This window comes from Brachionichthys hirsutus, chromosome 11 (assembly GCF_040956055.1).
Source record: "Brachionichthys hirsutus isolate HB-005 chromosome 11, CSIRO-AGI_Bhir_v1, whole genome shotgun sequence".
In the NCBI taxonomy this organism is placed as follows: domain Eukaryota; kingdom Metazoa; phylum Chordata; class Actinopteri; order Lophiiformes; family Brachionichthyidae; genus Brachionichthys; species Brachionichthys hirsutus.
In genome coordinates this window covers 10,210,093-10,234,822 of record NC_090907.1, presented here as the reverse complement: position 1 = coordinate 10,234,822, position 24,730 = coordinate 10,210,093, and the positions used below count along the sequence as shown (strand labels likewise).

General features: G+C 43.8%; 2 protein-coding genes and 1 pseudogene across 2 annotated transcripts in view; 1 reads left to right on the top strand and 2 right to left on the bottom strand.

Moving 5' to 3' along the window:
* myo18ab (myosin XVIIIA b) overlaps positions 1-9,231 on the bottom strand; it is a 55,302-nt gene extending 46,071 nt beyond the window's left edge. The window contains exon 1 of the mRNA XM_068745483.1: positions 8,215-9,231. Within this exon, the coding sequence (XP_068601584.1) occupies positions 8,215-9,231 (1,017 nt within the window). The remainder of the gene's footprint in view (positions 1-8,214) is intronic.
* Positions 9,232-11,859: 2,628 nt separating this feature from the next.
* Positions 11,860-12,694, top strand: LOC137901744 (phospholipid scramblase 1 pseudogene; annotated as a pseudogene).
* A 494-nt stretch (positions 12,695-13,188) lies between these two features.
* LOC137901086 (galectin-9-like) lies at positions 13,189-24,197 on the bottom strand. The gene is made up of 8 exons (XM_068745087.1): positions 24,134-24,197; positions 23,270-23,358; positions 18,524-18,731; positions 15,591-15,710; positions 15,289-15,348; positions 14,035-14,123; positions 13,632-13,788; positions 13,189-13,465 (listed from the first exon to the last, which is right to left on the bottom strand). The coding sequence occupies exons 1-8, from the start codon at positions 24,167-24,169 to the stop codon at positions 13,319-13,321; spliced, it is 906 nt and encodes a 301-aa protein (XP_068601188.1). The 5' UTR covers positions 24,170-24,197; the 3' UTR covers positions 13,189-13,318.
* Between the last annotated feature and the right edge of the window lie 533 nt (positions 24,198-24,730).

Sequence of the window (24,730 nt, the reverse complement as noted above, 5' to 3'; positions counted from 1 at the left end):
TTTTTTTTTTTAAACAAACATGTTTTTGTTCATTACAATTCTGACATTTAGATACAAGGTTATTGGTCACATTTGGGACAACCGAATCATCAAAAAACATATTTTATTCCAATTTGACTTATTTCAAATGAGTTTTATCTTATGATCGTCTCATGAAAAGTAGGGTTATGGTTAAAAATGTAGCTTTATTGATGGCAAAGTATAGAATACATCCAGAGACGTATTCTATATGATGCCAGCTGGTGTTGGACATCTCCTCATATTCTCGGGTTGGGGTGAGGGTTAGGGCATCACTGAATAAAGTTACTGTATGAGAGCAAACGTTGTACCAAGTACAACCTAAATTGGTACTATCTGAAAATCTGCATACGATACTTAAAGGTCTAGCATGATTTTGAATGATAAACTGTTTGCATTTGAGGTCAAAGCTCTGATAAGTAGCAACATTTACTCACACTGCTGCTGCCTGGACTGTTCTCCTCTTTGATCTAAATGTGTTGATATAAAAGAAATCTGCTTCAAGACTCTGATATTATACACTGTTTCCTTACGTCACACAACAAGCAAACCCAAAAACATGCTGACAGACATATTTTGCATAGTAATAATTTTGCACCGCAAGTTCAAGCATTTCTTTAGATACATGAGCAGTTTAGGGATGGGCATTTCAGCACAGGATTTAAATTATTGTTGAGTACTAACCCTGCAAATTGTTCATCAATGAATGAGATAGGGTATGTAGGTTAGAGACTCGGTTCTTCTCAGTACACAATATGTATACGAACAACATAATTATTCTAGAAATACATGATAAAAAAATACACCGTAATATGGAACATTGCGTTCATGCAGCTGCTATGTCCTGTGGCTCATCGATTCACGGCTCGTTTGCATTCATGTTCTTGTCAAATTACAGAATCACGCAAAGCAACTTTCAACCTGCGGTATAAAATAGAAGAAAGCCATGAACGAACCAGAGCAGGAGATGATTAAGTGTTCCTGCCCTCACAGAGACAACTGATGGATAGATGGAGCAAGAACGCAAGAGGATACAATTGTCCAACTCAAATAGTGTCAGAATGCTCCATTATCATAGCTCTGCAGTACACGCTCATACTCCACTTTAATACAGAGAACACCATAATCACAGAACTACTTGTCCCATGATGCATAATGGTATTTTGCTTATTGCGTTGAAATGCTGTCAAACATCACACTTACACATGTTGGACTCCAGTCAGCCTGTAACGTGACCTGGTGGGATTTCTCTCCCATCTATCATTTCAGTAAGAAGATATTCATAAATAAATTGCATTTCTGCATTTAGGTACTCATGCCCATTCCGAAAGTCTATATGTGAGTTAAGCCATCATATTCTTAATACGATGCACTCTAATGTCACACACAACTCAGGACGCATGTTAGCAAGGTACAGCACACCATAACTCCATGCAAATCAAGAATGCTTGATGAAATAACCAAATGAGACTTTCCTTTTGCTCCCAGAAGGAAAAGCGAGATGAAAACGCCATGTTAGCTGATCTGTTGTCATGGACTACGATGGATAAGATGAAAACAGGACCGGCAGGAAGGAGAGAGGCTAGAAAGGGAGGAATGGTGAGACACAGGAAAATAAATGATTTTAAGTCTATAATATATATATAATGTCAATTTTATGATTTTTCTACAAAGATAATTTAAAAAGTCTGACATGCTGCATGTGGAACAGGGTCTCCAAGAAGCTGAAGATGAACGAGAGAGGAAGTTCAGAGAAATGATAACCTTATTGATAATGTGTTATATCAAACGATATGGCAATATGTGATTAGCATTACTGTGCTAATCTCGACTCTTTAACAGACGGGAATGCCAGGTGGAGAGAGTGAGACTGACCACGGCCCTAGATTAACGTCATCCTCTAAAAATAATGCTCAAATTAGTTTAAACTGCTCTCAGACATTTTAATGAACCCAATGAGTAATAAACAAAACACCAGCTAACTTCTATCCTTTTGACTTTGTCTTCATGAATATTTTATTGGGAAAAGTGACACCACACTTTACCATGGCAACTAAACCGCAATTCTATTATTTATTATAAACATGAGAGGTTGTTCTTTGTTCTTATTTTTCCTCCCGTTTGAACTAGGGTTGGGAATAAAATCGATGTAATCAATTTGTACATTTTTTTTGTGGAAATCGATGTTAATTTTGCAAGCTCGAGTTTTTCCCCGCCACAGTTTATCCGCATGCCATTCCACTATTCCTTCTCGTGGGCAGAAGCAACATGGCTGCCGCTGAGTAGAAGGGAACTCTGTCCAAAAAAAAAGGGGGTCAGCAATCCGGTCATTTGGAACATTTTGTCTACTGATTATCAACAGGCGAACCCAGTTTCAGGACTGTAGCTACAGGAAGTAGCAGCGTGACCAACTTGTTTCAGCACCTGAAAAACAAGCCCCCCGATGAACGGAGAAGTTCAAGCGGCTCCGACACGAAGACGTCTCATGTGGTGCAGGAGGAGACGTGGACGTGCAGAGTTTGAGGCATTCTTCGTTTTGAAGTGCGTTTCAGGTGGTGACACCATTTTGTGTACTGCTACCTTTGGTGCTACGGTTCAACGGCGTATTTAGCAGATAACCGTACTGTGTTCCACGTCTTCCTGGTCAAACCCGAACCACCGCCAAATGATGGACAGAGCTGTGTTTTCGTTTGAATACCGGTAACTGTTAATGTGTTTCGTTCTCGCTTGTTGTGTAAAATTAATTTCCCCAAAGAAGAACTACTTATAGTTCGGTGCAACTTATTTGTGTGTTTTTTCTTCTTTATGACGATTTGTTGACTAATGCGACTTAGTCCTTGTATAGTCCGGAAAATACAGTAAATAGAAACCTCCTCACCGTTATATTATCTAATTAGTTTGTGCGTTGAACATATCAAGTATATATATCTCACTTTATAGATTAGCAATGATTGTAGGTCTTTGGCTTGAAAACATCAGCATGAAAGACCCAGTTTCTAACAGAACAGCATCACAGGATGCGGGGCAGTTTCCGGATTCGGACTTGTTCAGTCGTTATTCGTGGCTGAATCAGCATTTTGAAAACATTCTAACCCAGAGATAAGTCATACAGAAAATAACAAAGAAAAGACCCTGGGCCAAATCACTGCTTTGGACAGAAGCCAACATGGCAAAGGAAACTGGCATAGGCTAGTGCTGAAGTCATCCTGTGCATCACACAAAACAAACACCTTATTTAAAGAACACTACCACAGATTAGATAATGTGAACTGTTATAGCACAGTGACAATGTCACTAATCATCTCATCCAAGGAGGTGTTAATGTCAACGTTTTTCTCTCTGTTGAGCAACATGAACGAAAAGGTTCTAATGGACTTCCATTCGAGTGGGTATGGTATGGCCTAAGAAACAATCAATTCAGTTTTAATGGCCATCTCGATCAAAACTCAAATTCAAATAACTTTAAATACAGGCGCAACACCATCACTGTTGTCGAGGAAAATATTTTGTTTTTAAATTTGCATCATGTTTGCCAGAATATTCAATCTGTGTACGTAAGAGTGCTGGTTGGAGTCTCTCTCTGTGTAGGTTGACATCAAATCCCCGAATGGCCACAACAAACCGTCAAGTGCTAGATTGCACGTCATCCCAGGAGAAATAGATTATTTTCTCTGTCGATAGTCAGCGGCCTAAAAACCATGTTATATTTGTATACAATTAGTACCTCGATCAATGACAGAACACATTAAATAGCAGCTGAAAGAGTGGTGTAACATGAAACTGAACTAAACCTCAATCCCGTGATTATTTCACCAGGACATGAACATTTAAAACTTGAAGAAATCTAAACTGACACTTTTTCCACTCTCACAGATTACCCTCCGAGTAGGAAAAAGCTCTTACAATGCTTTAAAAAAAAAAGATGCTCTCATAAAATGCTACTTCATGTTGGGAACCTATTCAAGCTACCCCCTCAGCCCAGTCTAAAAATAAGGCCAACGGCTGTGTAGCCACAAGGCAACTTGTCAGATGTTCCTCTAAAGACACCTCATAAAGTGGTATTATAAATTGTTCTACCTGTCAGAGAAGTAGAAATTCCACAGATCTTATGTCCAAACAGTCTTCACAATTCCCCGATGAAACCAAAAAGTGGCCCAAGTTGAGATCACAGCAAGTGACAAACTCAGTGGCAAGAGCGACAGCAGAGCTGAGAACAGGGGGGGGGGGGGGCTGTCCTGATAGGCCGGCTATTCCTGACAGCGGACAGACAAGAGATGTGGGGACAGCTGTTGTGATATGAGGGATAAAAATAGGAGCCTCTGCTCTCCAGTCCAGTCTGAGAAGAACTCCCCCTACTGCCTGCTCAGTCCAATCAGCCATCATGCACCACTCAACCACAGGTTCCCAGCTGCTGCTGTGTGAGCACGTGTTTGTGTTTTAAGCAAATACTGTATAGCCCAGACATTATCAGTCCAACTGAGATCATTTTGGATAGGTCTGACACACTTATGCTGTTATTACCGTATTTTCAGGACTATACAAGTAGCAAATGTTTTTTAATAGTTTGGTTGGTCCTGAAAATGTATACCTCAGGAGAGACTTGTGTGTGTATGCTACGTGAAGCATACACATTAAGCTGCGTGTGTATAAGTTTGCAAGAAGGAAGTCTGATTGTCAGTGGATCTCCATTAGAGGAAGTACAGCGCGCACTTCAAGTGCGATTGCTCTGCAGGCAAAACTCAGCTTCCAAGAAAACAAGTGTTGAAATATGTACAGCCGTGTGTACATTTCATTGACTAAATATGCAATAGAATACCTTCATCTGTTGTCCAGAACCAGCTACCTATCACAGGTAACTGGCACGACTTCCTTCTCATTCCTCCCCACAGCGCCGCCCCGCTTTAACAGTCGAGCGCTGAGAGTAGCATGGGTTGTTCCACTGCGTGAAACTGGACAGGCATTGGATAAATGCGCCTTTATCCCTCCTCCTCTCCGCGTACTTCCTGCTTTGTCTCTCATTACATATCCACCCAAAAATTGCCACACTGCCCCCAACAGGGGGTAGATCATCATTATAGCATAGGACAAGTCTGATATTCACTGAGGACATGCTCAAAAACCATCCTTAGGAAAACTGAACATTATGTGGAATGTATTTAGAAACTGATACAGAACCAAAATAAAAGCCTCTTAATGATACAGATGAAATGGAGGTATAGCAAGAGTTCAACTTCAGAATTTGGTTTTGATGCACAAACACATTCCAACACATAACTAGTATTTTACCAAGTGCCTGTATAATACTGTATTTGTGCTATAATGTGGCTGAATGAGTATTTTACCAAGGGTTTACAAAACAATGTATATGTACAATTATGTGGTTGAACAAGGATTCAACTGGAACTGTGCAATACTGCATAGGTGTAATACTTTGCTCAAATTGGATGTTAAGGATTGTGAAATATTGTGGGAGTTTGTAATGGGCCATTGTCTTGTCTTATCCTCCATGTACAAATCAAATCAAAATACTTTTATTGTCATTATTCAGCAAATAACAAAACAGTAAGTAAAACAAATTCCATATGTTATGTAATGCCATGTATTTGTTTTCATATGGGGAAAATACAGTGTCATGCTAGATGAACGTTTCCACCCATATATATATCCAAATCTGTTCATCGGGAGAGTTATCTTAACACAGAGACCGTAGATGGTTTTACTGAATTACAAAAGAAATCATGAACAACGGAAGCAATACCCAGAGGAACAGTAACACTCAAGTATCTGACGAGTTCTTCTCCAGTGTTCCAAAGCAACCCCCTGGGTTTAAAAAAGTACCTTCATTTTCAATTCTATCAAATACAGTTACAAACATTAGTTCCTTCTCTTCCCCATCAGCGGCGAGCCTCCATAAGAAAACCCCAAGGGGAAAGGGTCAGGAAATGTCCTATTTGTTCCAAAGCAGATTCCACAAATACCAGAGCTAAAGGGAGAGGCCTACTTCCTGTTGTTTCCAGTCAGCCTGTTAAGACAAGTGAAGATGGCTTCTTGATAGCTCAGCCTCCGACCGCCGCCCTCCCTTCAGGCTGGATTCTTGATGCAAGTTTCACATCGTTTCAGGGACAGGTTTCCAGCAGATTAACAAGCTAACAAGTTTTCTTAACCATTTTCAGACTGCACATTATCCCATTTTACAGGTTTAGTTGAATGAATGACTCAACTGCACATTCAATCCTTCAAAATTGGTAGAAAGGAGGAGCTTGTAACGGAGGGTTAGGGGCGATTACATTTTAAAGCCGACAAGTATCTGATGTACAGCAAACAACAAGACGGCTCAGACCGTGCTATCCCCCACCAAGGCTTTGCTTTTCTAATGTTATAAGCCAAAATGGTAAACACAGTCCTACCTCACAATGGTAAAGATGTCTGAACAAAAAATAAATAAATAAATAATCACTAAAATGTAAGCACCTCCTAGTCCATCTTTAGTAAAGATTTCATGCAAATTCATCCATTATCTTTTGCCTAGTTAAGCTAACAATCAGGAAAAAACAAAACAGCCCAATCATGAAACCACCTGGGTGGAGGTAATAAATACTGGCATTTGATTATCCGGGTTTCCTGCTGTCTGTCTTCATGAGAGAGTCTTAATCATTCAGATCATCTCCCTGCAGCACAGCTACCACCACATCACCTGGAAGAAAACCAAGACCTGCTGCCAAACACAGGAGGGCAATTTGTTTTTAATAGGGGTGCAACGGTTCACGTGATGTACTGAACCGTCTCAGGTCTGCATGTTCGTTTCAGTCCACCTACGTACCGTTTTGGTTTTATGCATTTCTTTTCTCATAAAACGTATTTCTAGCACGATCCAAGCGCTCCGTGCGGAACTAAAGTTCTGGGCGAGTTTCCACACGGATGCCTCTGTGTGTCGGACACTATTGCCTGAGGGGGAGGCGCGCTGGAAGCTCTCAGGCGTACACACGTAGCAAAACTAGCAAAGCATTAGCTCTGTAGCTATTGAGCGGGGTTTCTCCTCTGCTGGGGATGTTGTCACGGCAACCAGATCTGTGCTTTCTGCAGAGAATGTGGATAAGTTAATCTTTCAAGCCAAAACCTTTATGCTTGAATAGTTAGTAGTAGTAGTAGTAGTAGTAGTAGTACTGTCATATTCAGGCTGTTGCTGCTAAGTGTTTTAACTTAATATTAAGACTTTGAAATTGTTACAATACTTTTTAGAAACCAGTCTTATTTATTTGAAATTTCACCCAAATGGGTCACTTTTATTTATTTATACAAATTCTATTGTTTGCATTTTTTTAAATAAAAGCATTTTAATTAATAACTTTTTGCCTTTTTTGTACCGAACCGAGAACCTCAAGAAACCGAACCAAAATTACATTTTAGCGTACCGTTACACCCCTAGTTTTTTAAATATGAGACACAAATGAAGCCCTGCAATCTTACAGATACACAAAGACCAGTTTGAAGCGTCAAAGTCAGAAGAACAGTTCAGGACTGTCTGCACAGCTCTGGTCTCTTATTGTGCTGCACTGAATGCTGCTCATCAGGTTCGACTGGTGCAGGCCTTGTTCTTGTAAGACCAGCACCACAGAAGTGAACCAACCTCACTTGAAAGCTTATACCAAGGGCTGAAGGAAGAGCTGGAGAAATCGTGGAGAGTGAAGGCAACAGTGGTGTCAGTAGCGACCGGGGCACTAAGGGCAGTAACCCCAAGCTGGGTGCATGGCTCCAGCAGATACCAGGAACGTCTGACATCTCCATTGAGAGGAGCGCAGCCGTCGGGACAGCTGAGAGCCTGCACAGAACCCTCAAGCTCCCAGGCCTCTGGTATATACAGACTTCAAAACAAAAATAAAAACCTGGGTCATCAGCAAACAGACCACGTCAGAGGTTTTTAGGCTCTCTTCAAAAATGTATTCAAAAACAAAAGTACAAATGTTGTGTATTTGTACTTTTGCTTTACCAGCATCCAGCAAGCGTCACCAAATGTATAAAGATCAGATCAATGGATAGGATGTCTTTTTGAAAACATTTCTCCCAACAGGAATGAAAGCGCTGAACACATTTTAGATTTAAGGACAGTCAGTCAGAATCAGAACAGACAGAACCAACACCAACAGCGATAAGAGTAACATTTTGTGTACGCACATCGACATCGAGCAAGACACTTACATGGTGGGCCCCGCTGCGCTGATCCTCAGCATTCCTCAGCCAGCGGCGGCTCAGCTCGCTCAGCTCCAGGATGGGCTGCACCTTCAGCCACACCGCGTCCCCAGACTGACGGATCATCTCCACTATCTCATCCCGGCTCTTGTTCTCCACATTCCGTCCATTGATCTCCACAAGCCTGTCGCCCGGCACCAGCCCCAGCGCCAGGTCCTTGGTGCCAGCACCAGGCTCGGCGAAGTGCACAACTCGCCTGTACACGCCTCCATCGGGGCTGTGGTCCAACATGGTGGTGCGACGCAGAGAAAAGCCGAAGTCGCCCGTGTTGCGCCGCTGGAGCTCCAGTTCGCGTGTTTGCGGTGGACTCGGCGCGGCCACGGCAGGCAGCGGCAGCCGAGCCAGGAACGTCTTGTCAACCAATCCGGGGATGCTGACCGTTTGGCTCGCCGCTGGTTCGTGCGAGCGCTTGACACTGTGCTTGCGAAGCATGCTAAAGACTTTGCTCTCCACCTGCGGGGATGGGGCAGCGGAGTTCTGGCCAGAGGGGGTGGAGCCCTCTGAAGGGCTCTCCTCTTTGCTCTTCTGGGAAAAAGAGAAGCGTTTCATCATCTGACCCACCTGCGCCGAGTTCTGCTTGGCCAACGAGCCGAAGTGAGCGACACGATCCCGTACAGAGCCACGGCGTCCTCCCTCCGGGCCTCCACCGCTCTCGGCCTTCAGGTCATCGGTGGAGCTGGCGGCACTCAGCTGGTCGTCCAGAAGCACGCTGCTCCTGTTGCTCAGGCCATCGGACTCGATGTCGGTGAGGGTGAGCTCATTGCCGCTGGCCACTTTGATGGGAATGGGGTTGGAGATCTCCACTTTGTTCCTGGATTCTCGTTTGGCCTCCCTCTTGAGATTGAAGAAGCCACGCCGCAGGCTCATCTCTTCCAGGCTGCGCAGCTCTGATGCAGACATCCTCTCCTTCTTCTTCTCCTTCCTCGCCCCGCCCCGTTCCTTATCCTTCTTCATTAGATTAAACATCGTGGCAAACTAAAAACCGCCTCTCCGTCCAAGGACTAATTTTCTCACAGAGATGGAGGTCCAGTTAGCTTCTCGGGTCGCAGCCAACAGGGACAAATCCCCTGAGAAAAAGAGAGGGAGAACTCAGCTTCTCAAATTTAGTTGAGATAAAGAGTTATGAAAAGGGACAACACAGTAACAGCGACAAAGATGATGGAGGGGATTCCTCCCAGCAGAATCCGTCTATTCCATCAGAACAAAGCTGAAGAACCAGGAGAATAAGAGGACAGAGTCAGAGTCCTCCTCCTCCTCCTCCTCCTCCTCCTCCTCCACGGATCTCTACTATGGGTCAGAACTCCCAGCTAGAAAAGTCATGCTACTGTTGGGAACGAGCGTCGGAGCCGTAATGGATGCATGACGTGCGCTACTGAGTAGAGGTTATTCTACCATCTCTGTAAGAGAGAGAAATATAGATACTACAGCAGCTTCTCTGTGTTGTCGATCCTTTGCTAGCCAGCAGACGTTCTGGTTTAGCTGCTTCCTGCCAACCTGAGCGTTACGGTCTGTCCATAACTTAGCTTGGGGTCAGAAAGAACCGTGAAGTGGCATTAATTTAACCATCTCGCTGCTGAGATGCGTGGCTACCGGGGGGGGGGGGGGGGGGGGGGTAAAGACATGCTAACACCTGGCACGCCAGCATTAGCCCCAATCCGCATCCCTTTAAGTCCGGACTGAATCGAATGACAGGGCTAACGTAGGTGTAGCCTTCCGCTACATTTGCTAGCCGAGCCACTAATAACAATCAGTTGCCTTTCTATTCTGCAGCCGATGCGAAAGATTCTTTACGATTTCGTGTCACTTTCCAGTGAACAGTCATAGCAAGCTAACTAGCTTAATTGGCTCAACTCGGTTTAAGACTTTGCCCTCTTTGATGTTGAAGCAAACACACTGGGACCGTGTGAAAGGCAGCCCTGCCTGCAGACAGTCACCCAGGGCACACGGGTTTATCAGCGAAGAGATACTCACTGTTCCCCGGTACAACAAATGGTGCTCGGCTGGTTAGTGGACGCAGGGCGGCTGGTTCGTGGGCGCAGGGCGGCTGGTCGGGAACAGTAGCCACTTACTGGCTTTTAGCTAACGCATTCAAGGCTGGTCGGCTCGAGCAGCCGAAGCCAACACAGCTCCCCCTGCTGGACACGCGCTGAAACTACAGTCCGGTCGCCCTGTTGGGGGTTACTGTGCGTCGCTTTACGCGACACTCTTTGACACTGTTCATATTTTATTGTGTCTATTGCTTTGCAGTTTTTAACTTATGTACCTCTTGTAAAGCAACTTTGAGTGTTTAGAAAAGCGCTATATAAATAAAATATATTATTATTATTATAACTCCACTGGAATTCAATTTTATTTCAGGTTGGGTCTCCTATATAGGACAATCACCAAAAAAAACAATCTTAGCACTTTTCACTCTACAGGGACCCAACAACTCTTCCAAGAACATACTGTACACTTGGCAACAGTGGTGAGAAGAACATGCTCTTCAACAGTCAGAAAGCTCTTAGAGACTGAATCTATTGATTACGCCTGAGATTTTACTACTATGGCATGACAAGAGGTCCGGATCAATAAAGTTTATCTTATCTTGTTTTACGTTCTTTGTTTTAAACAGTTGCAAATTAATATATAACAAGTTTGTTCTATAAATATTTCGATAATTATTTAATTACATTGAGTTTGAATAAGGGAAATATTTGTACGCAGTGATCAATCAGTTATGTGTACTTTCAATTAATAATTGAAAACAATTAAGGCAACCTGATTCCACACTACCTCTGTGAAAAAAAACCTGTTGCTAAGGCGTTGCTAAAGCATGATAACGACACAGCTCACATATCACAGAGAAGACGGCGTCTTGGAAAAGTGGTAGGTAACTCTTCCTGTCAAACATTGTAAGAAAGGAGTTTTTTTTTCTTTCTTATTTTCCTTTCCATACCACATGAGTAGCTGGTGGGGGATTAATAATGGTATTTGGTGCCTGTTATTTCAATCTTTTGTTTCCTAAAAACAATATTAATAGTGGAGAATATATTAATATCCTGAAGAAAAGCATTCTTCCTTTCATTTGGGACAATTTGAATAATGATCACATACGACCAGAAAGGTAATGTTAATGTTCCATGAACTTTTCTTCTGTGACAAACCCAGAAAGGGTTATTTGGTTATTATTTATTTATGACTTTTTTTTTCTGTGAAGAAAAGGTTATTTGGTTATGTGTAGCTGTCTGGAAAACAATAGATGTTTAGGCACCCCTACCATCGTCACACTTTTCCTGTACAAACTGACCCCGGCCCTCCATCAGAGAAGGGAAATGTTAGGTGGCCCTCACAGGAAAAGGTTTGGGCACCCCTGCTCTAGATAAACAGTTTAACTATGTTCACAGATGTGTGACTGTCATTAATATGGTTGAAATAAAGTGCTAATGAAAAGTGTGATGAATGATTGCCAAATGATAAAAAAAAGAAAGAAATGAAAAAGAATTCATTTCTACTGATAAAATAAAATCCTGCAGTTTACCTAAACATCCACACAATACATTTGCTATTATTCAGTGTATATTTTGGAACCTTCAACAGATAGATTCATCCATCATGGCATACCAGGGTACAGGACCCCTCCCTCCAGGAGCCGTACACGATGTTGGGATCAATCCTGTCCATAATGTTGTGCATCCAACGTCCTTTAACCATGGAGGAGCTGCTCCTCCACCATTAGGTCCTCCTGCTGCTCCTACTCTGATGCCCACAGCTGTTCCAGCTGCAGGCGGCCCATTCGGACTGGAGTACCTGGCAAACATTGACCAGCTCCTGGTCCATCAGAAAGTTGAACTGGCTGAAATACTTACTGGTTGGGAGATGAAGAATTCCTATACAGTAAAAAACAGCATGGGACAACAGGTATTTGTGGCCACTGAAGAAAATGACATATTCACTATGCAGGTGTGCGGCCCCAGTCGACCCTTCGTCATTCACCTTCATGATAACATGGGCCAAGAAGTCTTGACCCTGTGTCGACCCCTTAAGTGTACCTTGTGCTGTTTTCCCTGCTGCCTTCAAGAGCTGGAGGTTCAGAGCCCCCCAGGTAATTCCATAGGGTATGTCCAACAGAACTGGCACCCTGTTCTACCAAAGTTTACCATTCTAAATAAGATGAAGGTGCCTCAGCTCCAAGGGGCTCAAGGGGCCATTCTGCGACTGTAGGTGCATGTCTGATGTTATCTTTGAGCTGACGTCTTTGGATGAGTCAACCATGGTGGGACAGATCAGAAAGCAGTGGGGTGGGTTCCTGCAGGAAGGTTTCACAGATGCAGACAACTTTGGGATCTCTTTTCCTTTGGACTTGGATGTGAAGATGAAGGCTGTGATGGTAGGAGCCTGCTTCCTCATTGACTTCATGTTTTTTGAACATAAACAGCAGAAACAGTAGCAATTTTCAGCTAACACTGTCTGCTCTTTGGAGAATTTTGCGACCTCTTCCTGTTTGCGTTACAGAGACTTGCCTATCTCCGAGCAACTAAGAGGGCTTAAGTTGATTTAATTAAAACAGTGCTTGTATCCTATTATGATGTGATGGTGATTCTTCAGTGAGCTGCATTATGCTGGTGGACTTGGTTTTTAAAGCCAGCTGTAAACACCTTCGATGTTTAAGGAATATTGGTACCCTATATCTCAGTGCATTTGTGATCCAGGAAATGAAAGCAGCATTTGATATTGATCCTGACAACCACTTTTTTCAAAACATGAATCAGCAAAGTAACTACCTTACAGAGGAACAATTACCAGCAGCAATATAAATGCTTTTTCTTATTATTCAATTAATTTAATTAACTAACTGGACTTTGATTATTGTTGCCCGGAGTTATTCTTTAACAATTGATGTTTGAAGAAAATGTACAACATGTAAAGCGATAGAAATGGGATGTGATTTATTTGTATTATGAGGACACAGGAGGAAAATACTGAATATCTAAGAAAGACCCAAATCAATTCCCATAATTAGTCAATGAATACAATGGTAGCAGTCATGGACGCTATGTCAGGTCCGGGATCTCTACACAATCACAGAGGTCAGACTGATGTCACCCTCAATCTCCAGGTGGGTGATTTGGTGGAGGGGAGTGAAGCGATGTCTAAAATTGTGCTGCTGCATTCCATTGGCCACAATCCTGAAGGACCGACTTTCACAGCCGATGGTCAACTGTGAAAAAAAGAGGCATTTGCAAATCTCATATTAAAAACACACGCTCCGTTAATGTAAAAACGAAATTAGTCGCCAGTGTTTTTTTTAAAAGCTTCTAACAGTAGGCGTCATCATGAGCCTACTGTACATATTTAGGCTTTAACATATATCAGAGCAATTGTACCGTGAAAGGATATCCCCTGGAGAAAGGCATCCCTCCACTGCGCTGCTCCGTTCCCCACTGCTCTCTCGTCTTGTCATTTCGAACCACAATGTTCTCGTTGAAACGTGGATTGTAATGCAGGGCGATGCCTAACTGGTGACAAAGATTCACATTGAACCTGAGAAGAAACACAAAGGAATGACTCCAACATGAATGTGAGACCACTTACCCAATTAAAAATATATATCTTACAACACAAAATCAAATCCATTTGTATCACATTGTTAATATTATATAAGGACCACTACTGTTTTTCTCAGATCTCAACTACAATCCTCAGTTTTGACTTGTAATGGAATGGAATTTCCCTCTGGGATTAATAAAGCATTCTGATTAAAGTTGTTGATAATTGATTTGTTCAGACCTCATGGCAGTGGGGAGAACAGTCCCCTGGATAGTGATGGTCCTGCCGGGGCTAAGTCCACCACTGATCACACTCTTGTATGGGACAGCCTATACAGACAGAATAGAAGAATGTATCATACATGCAGAATCCATTCTTGTTTTTATTTCCAGTAACATTAATTAACCAGAAAAGCACTCAGAGAGCACAGACCTCCTCCAAGGAGCTCGTTTCCCTCCTAACATTAGTTAAAGTCATCAATGACCTTTTAATAGCGTCTGATAATGGACTTATCTCCGTGCTTATTTTATCAGATCTCAGTGCAGCCTTTGATACAATAGATTGTCAGATTCTGTTACAGAGGCTGGAACAATCAGTTGGCGTTAGAGGATCTGCATTGAACCTCTCTCTCTGATTATTCATGCTATAATTAATATATATCAGTAATCCCTCTCTCTTCCCTGTAGTCTTGTCCTCTCTCTCTCTTTATTTGTCCCTCTGTCTGTCTCTCAGTCTGCAGGTCCTTCTATCCGTGGTGCTGCCCCCCCCGCCCAGCCGGTCCAGACAGATTGCCATCCACCATAAGCCTTAGGTTCTGTCCAAGGTTTCTGACTGTGAAAGGGAAGTTTTCCGTTGCCTCTGTCTCCAAAGTTCTTGCTCTTGTGAGTCAAGTTGTGTTCTGTCTTTCTCTGCTAATCTGTAAAGTGCCTTGAGAAATCTTTCTGTTATGATCTGCCGCTACATAAATAAAATTGAATTGAATTGAATTGAAGGCAAAGGTAGAGGTTGCAAAGGCCAAACAGAGGTCATATGACCTGTATGCCAGGTTAGACAGTAAAGAGGGAGATTAGGATCTGTACAGGCTGGCCAGACAGCCATGATGGACGTCTTAGAGACGGTGGCTCTGAGGAAAAGACAGGAGGCGGAGCTAGAAGTGGAGGAGATGAAGATGCTGAGGTTCTCCTTGGGGGTGACCAGGTTAGATAGGATTAGAAATGAGACAATGAGAGGGACAGTGAAGGTTGGACGTTTTGGAGACGAGGTCAGAGAGGCCAGACTTTGATGGTTTGGACATGTCCAGAGGAGAGACAGGGACTATATCGGTAGAAGGATGCTGAGGATGGAACTGCCAGGGAACAGGGCTAGAGGTCGACCCAGGAGAAGATACATGGACGTATTCTGTGCACAAGCCTAGCTCCTCCTGTTTCTAGGCTTGTGTTCAATCACTAGAAACTATTCACATATATTGGAAGGAATGCCCTCGTTGATACACACAGGCATTGCAGGAGGAAAACCAGGCTGCGATGGAAAACCAGGCTGCGAAGGGAAACCAGGCTGTGAAGGGAATCCAGGCTGTGAAGGAAAACCAGGCTGCGATGGGAAACCAGGCTGCGAAGGGAATCCAGGCTGCGATGGGAATCCAGGCTGTGCAGGAAAACCAGGCTGCGATGGGAATCCAGGCTGTGACGGTAAATAAAACAAAAGAACCCTTTTGTTTAATTGTGTTTCTTTGCAGTACTTCTTGTATTTGTAATGAGCGCACTGACAAAGAGTACATGAATCACACATGTCCTCACCACAGGGTTCTGGAAGGCAATGTTGGATATTTCAACACTTCCACCAACTGTTATGGTGTCCACCTGCTGAAATGGGATACGGTGTCTGTACTCCATAGCATGGCAACCATTGACGTTGATCTGAGAGAAAACACAAATTAATTTAGAATGATTTCGTATTTAATTACCGTATTTTTTTGATTATACGTCGCTCCGGATTGTAGGTCGCACCAGCCAAAAAATGCATAATTAAGAAGAAAAAAACATATATAGGTCGCACTGGAGGATAAGTCGCATTTTTGGGGAAAGAACATGCTAACACGTTTACCAAAATATCAGGTTTTATTCCGAATCACGAAATCCAAGGAAATCTTCATCCTCTGTGTCACTTTTGAACAACTCGGCAGGTAGACAAGACGCCGCTTCCTCTTCTACGTCGCTTACATCAGACTCGTCGTCAGTTGCAGTTCCAATTATTCCAGCCTTTCTGAATCCCGACAGGATGGTTGCGGTTGTCACTGAAGCCCATGCTTTGTCGATCCATTCAATGACTTCCAGGAAAGTTGCATGGCGCATTCTCCCGGTTGCCGTGAAGCTGTGCTCTCCATCCGTCATCCACTGCTCCCACAGGTTACGCAAAACTGACTTAAAGCTCCTATTCACGGAGATATCAAGTGGCTGGAGTATTTTGGTTAAGCCTCCAGGGATGATGGCAGGTATGGAGTTGAAAACTTTTAATTTATTTTTTAACTGTGGTGTGATGTGCGCTCTCATTCTATCCATCACAAGCAGAGCTTTGCGTGCTCTAAAGAAGCCATCCGGTCGCTTATTGTAGCACTTTGTAAGCCACAAGTTCATCATTTCTTGATCAATCCACCCTTTCTCGTTCACGGCGACTTCAACTGAGGAGGATTGGATTTTTGGCATGGTTTTTCGTTTGAAAATGACCGTCGGTGGCAGTTTTGATCCGTCTCCACAACATGCCAGCACCACTGTGAAGTGTGATCTCTCATGACCAGTTGTAACGATATTCACACTTTTTTGCCCTTTCTCTGCAACACTTCGGCCCATGGGGATGTCAAAAGTGAGGGGGACCTCGTCCATGTTAATAATATGATCCGGTGTCACGTTGTGATCACTTACATGCTTTTCAATGAACGCGCGGAAACTGTCAACCTTGGCTTGGAAGTCCGCTGGCAGTTTTTGGGACAGTGTCGTCCTAGCTCTGATAGAGAGGCGTTTGCGCTGCATGAAGCGGTAACACCAAGAAGGTCCTCCCGCAAAGCCGTTTATATTCACCTCCCTGGCAACCACTTGGGCGCGGAGACGCAACTGCACCGTTGACAAACCTCTCCCAGAAGCACGTTGTTCAAGCACCCATGCGTGAACTCGTTCCTCCAACTGTGGCCACCTAGCTTGTCGCCCGCGATTAGCTTTCTTTGTTTTCTTCATTTCAGTAAGCATAACCTCCGCTTTTCGCCAGTCCCTTACAAGTTTTTCGCTCACTCTCACTTTCTTTCTGCTGCTCGATTGCCGTTTTCGGCTCCATATTTCACTATCTGAAGCTTGTAAGCCGCGGAATATGAATTTCTTTTCGGCGACATTTTCAATCAGCCCTTCTAATTGGTGTTTTTAGATAACAGGTGTGACAGATAACTATGAACCTCCAGAAACCGCGACAGATTCTGACGGGTCACAGAGTTCCCTGTAACACCTGTTATAGAAATGTGTAGGCTACTGTCTCTGCGCTCACAGATTTTGTAAAAAAAGCATATATAAGTCGCTCCGATTTATAAGTCGCACCCCCGACCAAACTATGAAAAAAACCGCGACTTATAATCCGGAAAATACGGTACTTTCCTTTGAAACCAGCACCCCCCGTGTGTACCGTATTTTTCGGCCCATAAGGCGCCTGTGGCTCAGTTGGTAGAGTGGGTCATTCAGTGATCAGTAAATCAGTGGTTTGAATCCCAGTTCTGACTGTCCGCATGTTGAAGTGTCCTTGGGCAAGACACTGAACCCCAAACTGCTCCCAGTGGGTCTGGCAGTGCCTTGCATGGCAGCAGTCGCCCACTGGAGTGTGAATGTGTGTGTGAATGGGTGAATGTGAGGCCTGATGTAAAGCGCTTTGAGCAGCGCAAAGGTGGAAAAAGGGCTTCCTTGCCCCATCAGAGAGGGAACCATCCAGCTGGGCTTATCTGTCTCTGAGACAGAAACTTTCCCAAGGACAAGGTCACAGTGTTCTGTGGCTCTTATAGACTTTACACACACACACACACACACCTATACACACACACACACCCTCAATAGCTCGTCTGTCATGTTCCGGTTTCATCCTCTGGACTGTCCTGCTCCCCTTCTCCTTCCCCGACCCATATTTAACGTGTTTGTTTTAACTGTATTTTTTACAGTTTTACTTTTCTTAGGCTAGAAAATGTTTTTTTTATCAATAAAATAATGGAAATAATGGAAATAAAAAATGTATACATACCGCAGAATCCTGTGATATTGCAGAAAATCCACGATATATGAATACACACGTTTGGAAACAAAATCAACAATCCAGTAATATCTGTGATTCCTAACAGCTAATCACACAAGTTTGTCCATCATTTAACAGGTCAATAGTAATTATATATATTCCTAAATAAACAATGTGGCAAAATAATCCACTGAGGGATTGGAAACTTCCTCAGTTCGGATGAAATGGTGCCTTGTGAAATTGATAGGAAGAGTTCTAAAGCTTGGGACAGGCTATAATATTATTATTATATTATAATATTATATATACAAATGTATTATGCTTGATAATGAAAATAATAATAATTCATCCTAATTAGTAAGAGATACAAATAACTTAAAATACAACAAGCGCAATACAATCTGTTTCGGCTTTCTCGAGTTGTGTACATTTGTCAGCACTATGAATGCCGTTATATTAACACGCTACACACCTGGAAGGATTCCCGTGAGACTGTGATGAGCAGGTTGAAGGGAACGCCAACAGGAAACAGACCACTATGGTTCCTCTCTTCGGTTCCCCATCCGCCGTGCTGGAAGGTGTTGAGAACCACGTAACCAGGGTGACTATCATAACGTGGGTTCATGTGCAGAGCCACATCTGCATTGGTTCTTGAACCATGTTGCAAATTTACATTGAACCTGCAGAATAACAGAACGGAATGACGCATTAGAGAATGTCAACATTTTCCTTTCTATAGTAAATCGGTGTTTGTACGTATTCATTGTACGCTGTCACACAATGCTTGACAACTTAATAAAATATAGAATTGTAGCAACTATCCACACAATGTGTAGAAGACAGATATGGTGGACACTGAATGCATGTGTGTCTGCTGCCCCGTGTGTTGAGTGTGGGTATAGCCTGGGGGTGGGTGTGCCTGTGGGTGTGTGTGAGGCTTTAAAGGTGCGCACACACCTGGAACACCGAGGCTCGGGGAGAGGCAGTTGGGAGGCCGTAATTTTTGTTGACCGCTTTTACACGCGTTTGTACACTTTGGCTTTATTCGATGGTTTATTTTCATCCATCCATCATTCATCCAGGCAATATACTTTTCGGACTTTGTCTATCGCCAGTACCGCCGTACTTGGGCCTCAATAAATCCACCCGTGAACGCATCCTGGATTCCGCGTCTCTGTACAAACATTTGAGCGCGTCGGACAACTACGCAGGACCCAACGCACCCCTCAGCGGCTAAAACAGGGAAGGAAGCCGCAACATTTGTCAACAAAAAAGGCAATATGTGAAGATCATCACGCTGCGCACTCAAACGCCGAAGGAGCAGGCCTTCAGCTGGAGAACAAACGGACAGCTAAGTGCTTTGAAATACGAAGTTTATTTATCAGGACACAGGTAAGCGCACCTGTTTGACGTCGAGGAGGATTCAACCTGTTGGTGCCGCCGCGCATCTTTGGATTGGGTTGAATTAATGAATGAAACTGGCGCAATTGCACTGCTGGAGGCGCCATTTCTCCGCGCTTGATGAAGGGACTCTGAAGTGGATTCAATGCGCATTTACGCAGCGGTGATGGTGTTTGGAGCCAGCTGTTGAATTATTCGATTAGCATGGTTTTTTCTGAACTTTAAAGGAGACTTTTATGAATTTTGAATGTTTGGTCTCAAGAAATAAAGTAAAACAAAATGAGTCAAACAGATTACAAGCAATGTCCAAGTATGGAAATTCGGAAAGGAGAATGTAAATTACATCCTGCAAATGAAATTACTGACGAACCACCTGCACCTGAATATGATACAGGAGACCAAGTGCAACCTGGGGACAGCATTTCAAATGCTGGGAGTAAAAGGTCTCGGTCCTATTACTCCTCCACGACCTCACGCTCTTCTGCATGTTGGAAAGCTGAAGCTGAGCTGGCAGCTTTAGAAGCCAGACAACAGTTCCTTAAAGAAAGACATGCAATTGAAGATGAAGAGGAGCGGTTACGCAAAAGAAGAGAACGGTTTCAAATGGACAGTGAAATTGCTGAAAAAATAGCAGCACTGAAGGTGATAAAGAACCAAAGCAGCATTGCACGTAGTACATCAAGACATTCTGACGGGATGAATTCCTACCTGGGAAAACCAAGTTTACAACAACAGCCACAAAAGTCACAACCTCTTGATGTAGAGGCCACAGAATTCATTCCATCTCTCTCTGTTAAACCAAAGGAACCCGCATATGAGAACGTACTTCCACCAGCAGAACCTAGAACCGTTCAAATCTCTGAAGATATGCAGTACAGCCATACGTTTTGTGCAAACACTGGAACACCAAACACTGATGGTGTATTTGAAATAATGAGAAAGCAAAATGAAATTACATCACTTCTCATACAACAGCAGTGCATGTCTGCTCTCCCAAAAAGAGAAATCCCAGTGTTCGATGGTGACCCTCTGAAGTTTCACACCTTTATCCAAGCATTCGAAATGGGAGTAGAAAACGACACAAATAACAACTATGATCGCTTGTGTTTCCTTGAACAATATACAAAGGGACACGCAAAGGAACTTGTGAGAAGTTTCCAATATATTGATGCAGAAAGTGGATATTTCAGAGCAAAAGCTTTATTAAAGGAACGGTACGGGAATGAGCAGAAGGTGGCGTCAGCCTATATGGAGCGAGCCTTGTCATGGCCACACATTAAACCAGAAGATGCCATGGCCCTGCAGGAATACAGTCTCTTCCTCCGCAGCTGCTGCAATGCTATGGAGAATGTGCAGTACCTATATGACCTGGACACCCCATCTAATATGCAGAACATTATAAGAACGTTACCATATAAGATAAGAGACCAATGGCGAAGCCACGCCTGTGATCTACAGGAGAAATCTAACCGAAGAGCAAGGTTTATCGACATCACAACCTTTGTTGAAAGGCAGGTGAAGATTCTCACTGACCCTGTGTTTGGCAACATACAGGATGAACCTACCAGGAATAAAAGTGCAAGCAAACCTGAAACTCTGCTCCACTCTGGAATTAAAACAAGCTTTTCCACCACTGTAGACCCTGTGGAGAGGAAATATCAGTCTGGATATACGAGCAAGGATACTCACCCACCAAGGAGGAACATATGCCCTTGTTGTAAAGGAGGACACTCACTGACGGAGTGTGTGCAGTTGGAGAGAATGGCTCACAGAGAGAAGATAGGCTTCTTGAAGGAGAGTGGGTTTTGTTATAGCTGTCTGTGTAAAGGACACATCAGCAAATATTGCCGCAAGAGGATCACCTGTTTGAAATGTGGCCTGAAGCATCCAACTGTCCTGCACAGGGAAAATGTGAGTAATCCTGAGCAGACTGGAAGGAACATCACACTCTCAGTGGATAACACCTTGGTCTCAAGTGGTCTTACAGGGGCTGGAGAGCAGAACTGCAAACTTCCTATAGTGCCGGTCCAGGTTAAAGCAAAACAGGGCAGTGAAACCATCAACACGTATGCTTTTCTGGACCAAGGCAGCACAGCGTCGTTCTGCACAGAGGATCTAATGCACAGACTCCATCTCACTGGAAGAAAGACCAGCATTCTCCTGAGAACTATGGGCCAGGAAAAGGTGGTGACCAGTTATGTTGTGCCCGAATTGGAAATAGCTGCACTGGATGAAGAGAAGTTCATTGATTTGCCGAGAGCTTTCACACAGGAGTCGATGCCAGTATACAAGAACAACATACCAACCGAGAAGGACCTGAGAATGTGGCCGCACCTACAGCACCTTGCCTTACCTCAGATTGATGCAGAGATTGATCTGCTCATAGGGACTAATGTTCCCAAAGCTGTGGAGCCACTGGAGGTGATCCACAGCATGAATGATGGACCTTATGCCATTAGGACTGTACTGGGCTGGACAGTGAATGGGCCACTGATAGGACACAGTGGGCAGGCCATTGATTGTGAGGCAGTGACAGTAAACGGAGTTTCCATCACGAATTCAGACGAGCTGTGGAGACGACCGTTTGTGAATGGTTTTACAGAAGCTGTCAGGGAGGAGGAATCAGGACTGTCCAGAGAGGATCAGAACAGGTTGCACCCTCTGAAAAGGCGGCTTCAGAGAGACTCACAGTTCCACCGCCTGCTCGAAAAGGGATGTGCTGAAAAGGTTCCTGAAGATGAGTTGGATCACTGGGATGCTAAAGTCTGGCAGATGCCACACCACGGTGTTCGTCATCCTACAAAAGGAAAGCTGAGAGTTCTGTTTAATCGCAGCATCAGTCTGCAAGGGACATCTCTTAATGGACAGTTACTCCAAGGTCCCGCTCTTACCAGCTCACTCAATGCCCATTTAAGAAAATCTGCAGCATGGATGCTGAGGTACAAGAAATGCTTTAGGAAAAGGAAAAAGCTGCAGCCATGTTATGCTGAGCGTAGACCTGCAACGCCCTTGAGGCAAATATTGACCAGAAGGAGGATTTCCATGTTGTACTTCATGGACTTTGCACTTCATGGACTTTAGATCTTGTGCTACATGCATTGCTGGTGCTTTCTGTTATGTCTTCTTTTATTCATGCTTGTGTAATTATTGTTTAACTTAATAATTAGGGGCTGGTGTGTAGAAGACAGATATGGTGGACACTGAATGCATGTGTGTCTGCTGCCCCGTGTGTTGAGTGTGGGTATAGCCTGGGGGTGGGTGTGCCTGTGGGTGTGTGTGAGGCTTTAAAGGTGCGCACACACCTGGAACACCGAGGCTAGGGGAGAGACAGTTGGGAGGCCGTAATTTTTGTTGACCGCTTTTACACGCGTTTGTACACTTTGGCTTTATTCTATGGTTTATTTTCTTCCATCCATCATTCATCCAGGCAATATACTTTTCGGACTTTTTCTATCGCCAGTACCGCCGTAATTGGGCCTCAATAAATCCACCTGTGAACGCATCCTGGATTCCACGTCTCTGTACAAACATTTGAGCGCGTCGGACAACTACGCAGGACCCAACGCACCCCTCAGCGGCTAACACAGGGAAGGAAGCCGCAACACAATGTAATGAACACAATGATTACAGACAGTGATATAAAGAAAAGAAAATGTCAAATTAATGAAAAAACAAATATTTCAGGAATTAAAAAAGTATTTTGCTTATTTATTAATTTACAGATTTATTGTGGGGGGGGTTCTGTTTGAAATGGAGTTGAAATGTATGTCACTGCCACCACATTTAAGGCATAAGATGATGCAAGAAGGAGTCTGACCTATCAGCTCGAGGCAGGACTATTCCACTGATGCTGATGGACTTCCCCTCCTGCAGTCCTCCATGGATAAATCCAGTGAAAGGAATTTTCTAGAAAGGGCAAGACATTTTCATTTGCTGACAAGTATTACCGTAAATTCCAGGTTATAAGCCGCTACTTTCTTTCTAAACTTTAAACAGCTTATAATACTGTGCGGCTTTTTTTTCTTTTTTTTTTTAATGTTTTTATTGGTCAAGCAACAGTTGACGAGCTGCTTGGAGGAGGTCTGTGCTCTCTGAGTGACTCTAGTTTTTGTATGTACTTTTTTCCCTTCAGTGCAGTCATGGGTCAGGAACCCTGAGGCAGTTGGACTATTGATCCCCCCCTAAAAGACTCACCCAGTTGTGTGCATGTGTGTGTGTGTGTGTGTGGCGCTGTTTACGATTTATGACGTAGTCACTTCCCCTTTGGGGCGGGTCAACATCTGTAAACGCTTTGAACAAGTTTAACTGAAATAAAGTTTTATTTGTCATCCTTTATGGGTTAGGGTTTAGATTAGAGGTCCCAACAATCATTTTCCACACAAATGTATACTTTAATTTACCTTGATTCGACAAGATCTCTCTCTCTCTCTCTCTCTCTATCTGAATGATCACTTCACTAGTTTGTCCCTCGGACGGCTTACAGCTGTGGACACACAGACTATGGACGCGTTCAAAGGACACATAAAACGCCGGATTTGAGAGCGCCAGCGCGCTTAACGGGTTTTCAGTCCGGAACAAAGAACATGCGCTGCAAAGATGAAACAGAAGAGAAAACGGTCCCGTTCGCGTCTTTCATCAGGACACGCCCTCGTCCTGTGGAGGGACCCTGTGAGTCACTTACTGGGCTGTAGAATGGAGTTTGCTGGTGGAAAGCCATGGTCCCTGTCTGGCTGCTCTCGGGTCCTCGGAAGCTGTGAAAGTGGAAGTTTTGTCACGCAATGTGACTGCTTTAAAGATAACTTTCGGTTTCGCTTCAGCTTCACACATCTGCAGTCTGGCAGAGGCGGAGCCAGAAGTGGGGGGTCTGGGTGGTTCTGCCCGCCCCCCCCCACCCCAGGGAGCACTCCATTATCCTTAGCTCAAAGGAACATTGCATTGTTTTCGAGATCCAAATAAAGGCATTCATCTAGTTTTAGGCATCCGTCTGTCCATTTTTTTGTACAGTCGGACGCGTCACCGGCAGCGCATCGCAGGGCCACACATGGACAACCACGCACGCACACACTCACGTCCAAGGACAATTTGGAGCGATCAATTTACCTGAGCTGCATGTTTTTGGAGGAAACCAGAGAACTTGGAAATTGGCTCAACTCGGTTTAAGACTTTGCCCTCTTTGATGTTGAAGCAAACACACTGGGACCGTGTGAAAGGCAGCCCTGCCTGTTTGCTGATGACTCAGCACTCCTGATTTCGGGAGAGGACAGAGTGCAGGTTGAGG